Below are 8668 nucleotides of genomic sequence, written 5' to 3'. Positions count from 1 at the left end.
CTACGATTAAGATGTCATTAATAAAAATTAGTAGTAAATTTAGTTGATTAAAAAATTAGTTTGAAATTTGAACTAAAATAAATATTTGCTTGAATGATACCATTGATATATTGAAATTTTAGTAATGTGTCAATAAAAGTTTTTTTTTAATATTTATTATATTAAAAATACCAAATTTATTCAATGTTTTTTTTATTTGAAATATTTAATGTTTAGACTGCCTATTTAGACATTGGTTAACAGACAGTTTTTAGTGTTTTGTGATCGGTACGTAATAAGGTTCAAACTTACGATTATTTTTGCATATTATCATAACTTTTCATCATTTATTTGACCTTATGGTTCAGACAATTTTAGTGTTCGGGGGAGAGAAATAAATAGAAAATTAGTATCGATATTTCTTACATCAGGCACATTAAATATTATGTTAATAATTTTTTTTAATTAATGACTTTATAAAAAATGGTTAGCAAATTGTTTTATACATAAATTTTTTTTATTATAGGCTTAAAAATACATGATAAAAGGCTTAAAATAGAATATTTATAGAAAAATACTAATTATTGTATCAAAATTATAAGTAATTTATATAATATTGAATAAAAATATATTTAACACTTTCAAGCTATGTCTATAAACTCACAATAAATAGTCTTTCGGTTAAATATTCACTTATATCATATAATTATATCTAGTTTTAAGTCACAGGTTCTATAAAATTGGAGGTTTTAGTCCTTAATTCATTCCGGTGGTTTATCATCGTCTAAAAGATTTTACAGTGCTTTTACCTTGTCAAAAAGTTTTCTTTGGTTTTAGTAATGAGAACCAAAACCTTTAGTTTTCACTTTTTTGCAAAATGGTAATTAATTTGATATATTATCTATTATAATTTTAATATAGCCTTATACCTTAGATAAATATTAAGTCATCCACGTAAGAAACATGTTAACATCAACAGAATGGTTATAATTTATTAATTACTAATTATAGGAAATCATTTAAATCCATATATTATATCCGTAGTATCACAATATGTTTCTTTATACTAAAGAATATATTTTGTTATGCGTATATTTTGGTATATTTTGATATAATCGTAAGCAAAGTGAAGACAGGTACTGCCTTTTAAATGCGGAAACTACTTATGTTCACTAATTATGCTATCATGATTTCATATTTATATATAAACAATTCTTTTATTTTTTTTATGTACATAATTTTTGGACAAATTTATTTTAAATTTTTTAAATAATAAACAAATTATTATTCTTAAAATCTAAAACTTGAACCCAAAATTTTAAGATTTGAAAATTAGGTATAATAACAATTAATTTAATAAATATTAGTAATTATTAAATATCTTTAAACAAATGTAGAGATAATAATATCTCGACTTGAGTGATTATAGACAAAGAAGATATATTTTTCCTCAACTGTTTTAGGTGTTTATATATAATGAAATTATGTTGTCCCTTAAAACTTCTATATAAAAAAAAAAACCATTTATTTCTACTTCAACTTTTAAATTACTAAACATGATTTTGAAAGTTAGTTACTGTAATAATTCTTCTTTTAAAAACAAACTACTGAACATTGTTTAAAACTTCACCAAATTAGGGTTGTTTTCAGACTGAAACATTTGTGTGGGTTAACAACTGACAGAAACTTTAATTTTTGGCCGACGTATAAAGACAATATTTGACAGCAATCGGCGGATTTACACTAGTACAAATGTCTGGCATTTGTAAACTGAAACAAATGTTTTTCGCGAAAATTTTGAAAATGGTAATTTGCTTTTAAGAGAGCATTTAGTTAAATCTCCAACAACCACCAGAAAAAGGCGATAATCATAAAATATAAAATAATAGAGCACATTTTAGAATAATGACACAATTATGAGAACAGCTTTTTCACACTAGTTGAAGTTAAGCTTGAAAAAAACCTAGTTATTCCAAAATAAATATTTCCAATATTTATGCTAATTTTTGGAGTTTATGACTTCAAAGCTGAGAATAGAGAATTCAATAAAACCTAACATAAATGCATGCTAACTTGCAATTACAGAAGTTGAAGGATGACGGATATTTTTTTGAAACCGTTGACCAACTCAACTAGAAGAAGCAGCTTCTTTGTAATCTTCTGTTTCACTAGTTTCACCTTCTTGTAAGCTTGGAGCTTTTGGGAGAAGTCCAAGAATTTTAAACATGTTTTGATCAGCATCAAAATCGTTGTTAGGAGTAGTGAGAAGCTTTTCACCAGTGAATATAGAATTTGCCCCAGCAAGAAAGCACAGTGCCTGCTCGGGTACGGAGAACCGAACTCTGCCAGCTGATAACCTGACCATTGCTTTTGGCATTATGATACGTGCTGTGGCTATCATGCGAATCATCTCCCATATTTCAACAGGCTGAAAATATTGCACATAAATCAATTCCTTTCACCCACATAGATAATTCAAAACAACATGACACTAATTTGGGTAAACTTATATTCAAGACACAAAAATCAATCCAAATGATGTCAGTTAGTTAATAATATTAATGGCAATACATCCTATAGATCCTACAGAAGATACAAATATAGTCATTAAAATGCTCAAAGGTCAGGGAAAAAGACAGAAAATGAAAATCATAATAAATAATATCTGACTGGGCCCACATAAAAAAAGGCATAAAACCTAGCTTTCGTCATATAAATCTTTGAACAGCACCAGTCATCCAAGATTCCAAGTATAACATGATTTATCATCCTCTCATCAATTCCTGAAAGACACTACATAAAAGGTGTCTCCAGAGAAGGCTACTTTCACAATTCAAGCGCTATAAAATCACACATTTGTGCCCTCCTGACTCAAACTATCAGACTTGATAAAAAAAACTAAGCTCCATTAAGATGACGGACATTTCTTCGCTAATAGTTTAGTTCAACAATTCAAGTTGTTAAATGAATTCACCTTCTGATCCTCAAGAGGGGTTCCCTTTACAGCAACAAGTGCATTAATAGGAACACTCTCTGGATGGGTGGGAAGTGTTGACAATGTATGTAACAAACCTACACGGTCCTCCTCTGCTTCTCCAAGCCCTATAATTCCTCCTGTAAATAATTCTCAGTTAGTCAGAAAATTGTAAGAAAAATAACCCTCCTCATTGTCATGAGATATTTTCTTGCATTGAGATCATATATTCATCACTAAATGGAATGACTCAATTATAAAAACTGGTGAATGGAGTGAGACCAAGAAAAGTCATTTTTCAGGTTGAACTGAAAATGATAACCGATAGTAATTCAGGTTAGTGTTAAATAGATAGATACAAAGCAAATTTAGATTTGATAGCAGGTGATGTCATGGCTGAGTCTTCAAATAAATATTGGTCATCCATAAGATGCTTACTTAAACATAGCTTTAAGGGAAGTTATAGAAATTATGTCATAAAATCTGTATAAACCCAAAAGCATACTTTTTTCAAATTTTACAAATTCCAAGTTAACATTTAGAATTGTTTTTATTCCCAAAAGCAGCCAATTTGAGACTTGATTCTCACTTACATGTAAACAAAATTTAAACAATTTATCAAGACTAAGTTATCGAGTTCAGCAAGTATTAAACCAATATAACTTTATGGTCCAGAGCAAAGAAAATCAGTGAAAGAAGAGTTCATAACGAATAAGATCTACATATGATTATAGAATAAAAAGTAATAATTGCTCATGAATAAAATAGACAAGCTACTACTAATCTAGAAAATATTTTACGAAAGCTATACTGTATTCATCTTGATGAACTTGACTAGTCATAGCAAATTACTAACAAGTTTCATTGTATTTTAAGTTAATATAATTACCAGAACAAACATTGATGCCTGCATCACGAACAAACTCAAGGGTTTTCAGGCGCTCATCATAACTCCTTGTTGTGATGATGTTTGGATAATATTCCCTAGAAGTGTCAAGATTGTGATTATAGGCAGTGAGACCTGCCTTCTTGAGTTCAACAGCCTGCTGTTTCTCCAGCATGCCAAGGGTGCAACAAACCTCCATCCCCATATCCCTACAATAAGGCAGAGAGCCCAAGTGTTATCATTTTTACAGAAGTATTAAAGTATATTTTCATTTGAAAGGTAATAAATAAAAACTTCAGCATATTTTTCAGCCACCACCAACCTTTTATTATGTATATATAACAAACAAATGAAAATAAGAAGACTTATCTTCCTAGACACAACAGCTTAGTCTAGTACTTGATAAATATGACAAAAATAAAATGATGATGCATTACCTTATGTCTTTCACATATTCAAGGATCTGGTTGAAGTTGCTCTTTCTTCCTAGAGTATCCCTCCACGCAGCACCCATACAAAAGCGAGTGCTCCCAGCTTCTTTTGCCTAAAGGAAAAGGATTTCCATTCAAGAAAAAGCATAGCACCGCATGAGCAACAAGCTGCATGATCTTTTTTTTTTCTTTCTTTTTTTACCTAAAACAAAATTCCCGACATCTAAACTACAGTACATTTCTTAATTTAAATATGAAGATATATGATGCTTAAGTAAAGAAATGTTGGAAAAGAATGCATAACTCAAATGACACCATTCCATGGGAGGCAGATCCAAAGAGTTTTCCAGAGATCAGTAATGACATCACGAGGCCACAAGCTAGAGAAGAACACTACACATAAATTGATTATCTGATAAAAGTGTACCTTCTTTGCAGCCCCGAGAACAGCTTCCTTGTTCATAAGGCGCTGGCCTTTGATTCCCGTGTCATACTTAGAGGATTGAGGACAATAGGAACAATCTTCACTGCACCCTCCTGTTTTGATAGACAGAAGAGTACACTGCTGCACTTCCCTAAAGTTATGAGCATGTCTATGAACTTGAGCCTGAAAAAACAAATCACCCCCCAAAATAGAAACAAAATCTCTCAGTAAAATTACAACAATATGAACATGTGGTGACCCAATAGGCCCAACAACTACTACTGTGCAAGACTATCATACCATCTTAGAATTTAGGTTTGGACTAACTCACTCACAACTTGTATATATATGCGCGCATTATTTCCCACAAAAGTAATGGACTTTCCTTATGTAAAAAAATGCAGGAAGCCATTAAAGCAGAAATTAAGTGGAATTATTACCCCATGGAAGAGAAGATCGAGAATGGGAGAGTCGTAGATTGATTTAACTTGGTCTCGGGTCCAATCGTTTCTGGGGCCTTCTTTGATGGTTCTCTCAGCTTGAATAGCGGCTGCTGAGGAATATGCGTAGGAAGAAGAAGAGTGCAACGCCCAAAGGGAAATGGGTCCTCGGAAAATGGGTCTCGCCAAAAACATGATTTTGCTTCCGAATCACAGAAGCAGAGAAGGAGGAATGGAAGGTGAGCGAGATCTGCGAATTAAAATACGACAGAGACAACGGAATTTGTTTTCGTTTGGTGTTTGGTGTTTTATTTGGCGGCCAAAATCTCAAAAAAGTGATGACTCACACTCCCCTCAGTCGGAGAGATAGCTGCCACTCCCACCTACTTCACGCAAATTGCAATCCATCAAGTTATCATTTCAACTACTTTTTTTTTTTAAGGATCATTTTATATTCTCTTATTACTTCTTTTATTTAGTTATTTGGTACAAAAAATCCTAAATGTTAGATACGTTTAGTTTTTCATTTAATATTTGTTCATTAAAAATTATACTCTTTTCACAATGCCTTAGATCATCAAAACTTAGAGCGCAGTTGAAGCAATGTCTCATCAATGAGATAGTAAAATGATTTATAATAACAGATTTTGTAACTTATTTATAATTGTAACATAGTCCTTATGTTAAAATAATTCTTAAAAGTTAAAAATTATCATTAATTTTGTAATACTAAATTTACCTATATTAATTCTTTTTTTATTTGGGGTTACTGCTAGACGTGTGAATGTCGATTTTCAGAGCTATTATGGTCGGTTTGGGTTTCCATGTCGTGATTTCTTAAGGCGGTAGAGCAAAAGAAAGAAACTCCCTCATCCATAAAACCCACACTCTCCCCTTTTCCATCCCCATTCCCCATTCCGCAAAATCCACCTCTTCGGGAACCTCTCCAAATTATATTTTTAAAGAAAGGGACTAATCTCCAAAATAAAAAAATAATTACCATAATAGAGAGGATTAATATGTAAAATTCAAAAAATTTCATTTACAAGTTACATGTAGCAAATCTGAATTATTGATTATTTTATTATTAAATCTAACAGTTAAAAATGGTATTTCATCGATGTACTACTTTTCACACTGTTTCATGTTAGAATTTTCGCAAAACTTACATAAGTAATAACAAATAATACATGAATGCTTCTAACATGAAGTAGTTGAGTTCATGCCTCATTCATGAGGCACTAAAGTTACCAGTAATAACAAGCTTTTCAACTTGTTTATATTTGCAAAATAGTCCTTATATTATATGTAGAGGTGTGGTGGCGGCGGAGGTGCCGTCTCCTTCCACGGTGGTGGCAATGGAGGCGCGGCCTCTTTCGCGCGGTGGTAGTAGAGGTGCGGGTTCCTCCTCGGCGCCACTGGCCTCATGTCCCTCATTTGTCGCTACCTCCCCCTCTTTGTCGTCCGTGGCGTTCAACTCTCCCAGGCCTCTCCTTTGCCTTTTCAGCTGTCAACTACATCCACTACGACCAAAACCTCGCCACCTCCAAATCCAGCCCTCCCTGGCCCGCCCCTAGCTCGCTTGCCCTCGACGGCCTCATTGTTACACTCGTCGCCGTCATGTTCCTCGTCCTCACCACCCACTGGCAGCCAAAATAGCAACCCTCTCAAATTCTGTATTTTTACACACAGGGACTAATCTGCAAAATACAAAAATTTTCTTTTTCAAGTTACAGGTAACAAATCTGAACCGTTGATTATTATATTATTAAATCTAATGGTTAAAAATAGTGTTTCATCCATGTACCACATTTCATACTGCTTCATGTTAGAATTTTTTATAATACATTATAGACAAAACTATGTTTTTGTGTTTTAAATCTAAGTTTGTTATTTTACATTTTTATTTAAGTTAAACCTTTATGTTTTTCTAGTTAATTTTTCTTTAATAATTTTATTTAAAGTTAACTAGTCAAGATTTTGGTGATTTCTACTGTGAAGAACTGCTTCAAGTGTTTCATGCGTGAACCATCTATATATATATATATATGAGGGTTCAAACGACACCGGTGTAACTTTTACTAAGTGTTATACCGCTCAATAACTTTATATTAAATGTGAATTTTTTAAAAATCTAACCGTTAGATTGAAAGTTCATATCTCTTAGTTGAATGAGAAATTCATCAGATAAGAACGGTGTGTATTTGTAATATGGAATACGTATCCAAAGAAGATAAGAAAGAGCATTGAGAATGTCTAATTCAAAGAATGATTAGACTATCCAAATTATGTATTCTTATTAATAAGAGTATATATTAAAAATACGTTTATTAATAAAATATTTTTACAGTTCATGATTTTATTTTTTTGTAATAGTTTAATTAAGTTTTCATTTTAAATTCCAATACAATAATATTATTTAAATATCATTTTAAACTTATTTTCATATATATATATATATATTGTAATTTTTATTGTAAGAAAAATATCTTCATTTTTATACAACATAGTAAGATTAAAATTTAAAACTATAATTAAGAAATATATTTGAAAGGAATAAATAATTTAAAAAAATTAAATATTAAATATATTAGATAAGATAACCCATGTGACTTAATAAAAATGATAACAGATCTTAAAAAAATACTCCGAGTCTAAAGATGAAGATTTAGGATTTGTAATATTAATAAGAGTAAAGAAGTAAAGAAGTAGTAAGACTGTGTTTAATTTTTATTTTCGAAAATGTTTTTAGTTCTCAAAATACAACTAAATAAAATTGTTTAGTATTAACATAGCTTGTAGAAAACGTTGCGAGACACGTGATAAATCTGAAATTGAAAAATTTGTTGACAATATGAGAATAAAAGAAGAGAAAATATCTCACAACTATTTCATTTTCTTTCTTTCTTTTTTAAAATAATTGTTTTAAAAATATTGTTCAAAATTTAATAAAATTTAGAAAAGAAACTGATTATTGAATAGTGTTGAATTATTCTAAAAAAAACATTTCTTAAAACCAAAAGCCAAGAAGAAAATCAAACATGCCTCCCTAAAAAAAACTAACATGTCCTATTTTTTTATTTGAGAATATATAAATAAAAGTTTTTTAATAATATTTTTTATTCATAGACAATAACAAAGTTTATCCATTATAATCAAATTGAAAAATAACAATTAGAGTAAATTTAATAAATATATAAATAAGGGTTATAAGACAATCAAATTGAAGAAAAAAAATATATTAGATCAATTTAGAGGCTGAGAATTAGAATGGATATATGAAAACTTAATTTTGATCTTATTTATTATTATTTTAATTTTTTTTTTATCAATAAAGGAAATTGAATAAAATATCATGTGGAGAACTTAATTAAGACTTTTTCAGATGAATTAAATGAAAAAAAAAACTGTACGAAGATTATTCAGGAAGCCACTTATTTTATAATTATTTTATGTAAAGATTAAATTTAGAAACCGATTTTATTCAAGGAAAAAATATATTTAAATAAAAATAAAATAATGTTTAGACCGTAT

General features: G+C 30.1%; 1 protein-coding gene across 1 annotated transcript; it reads right to left on the bottom strand.

Annotated features, from left to right (window-relative positions):
* Positions 1-1850: 1850 nt before the first annotated feature.
* Positions 1851-5563, bottom strand: BIO2 (Radical SAM superfamily protein). The gene is made up of 6 exons (XM_020359723.3): positions 5135-5563; positions 4698-4877; positions 4277-4383; positions 3843-4048; positions 2954-3093; positions 1851-2407 (listed from the first exon to the last, which is right to left on the bottom strand). The coding sequence occupies exons 1-6, from the start codon at positions 5327-5329 to the stop codon at positions 2108-2110; spliced, it is 1128 nt and encodes a 375-aa protein (XP_020215312.2). The 5' UTR covers positions 5330-5563; the 3' UTR covers positions 1851-2107.
* Positions 5564-8668: the final 3105 nt, after the last annotated feature.

Source organism: Cajanus cajan, chromosome 8 (assembly GCF_000230855.2).
Source record: "Cajanus cajan strain Asha chromosome 8, NIPB_CcT2T_4, whole genome shotgun sequence".
NCBI classification, from domain to species: Eukaryota; Viridiplantae; Streptophyta; class Magnoliopsida; order Fabales; family Fabaceae; genus Cajanus; species Cajanus cajan.
Note: the sequence above shows the minus strand (reverse complement) of the source record. Positions and strands in the feature narration are given on the sequence as shown.

Excerpts from the sequence above, each read along its gene's own strand:
- BIO2 (XM_020359723.3), bottom strand. The coding sequence starts at position 5,329 with ATGTTTTTGGCGAGACCCATTTTCCGAGGACCCATTTCCCTTTGGGCG. Across the intron at positions 4,049-4,276 it reads GAATATGTGAAAGACATAAG|GGATATGGGGATGGAGGTTT; the intron begins GTAATGCATCAT and ends GCCTTATTGTAG. Across the intron at positions 2,408-2,953 it reads CCCCTCTTGAGGATCAGAAG|CCTGTTGAAATATGGGAGAT; the intron begins GTGAATTCATTT and ends CAATATTTTCAG.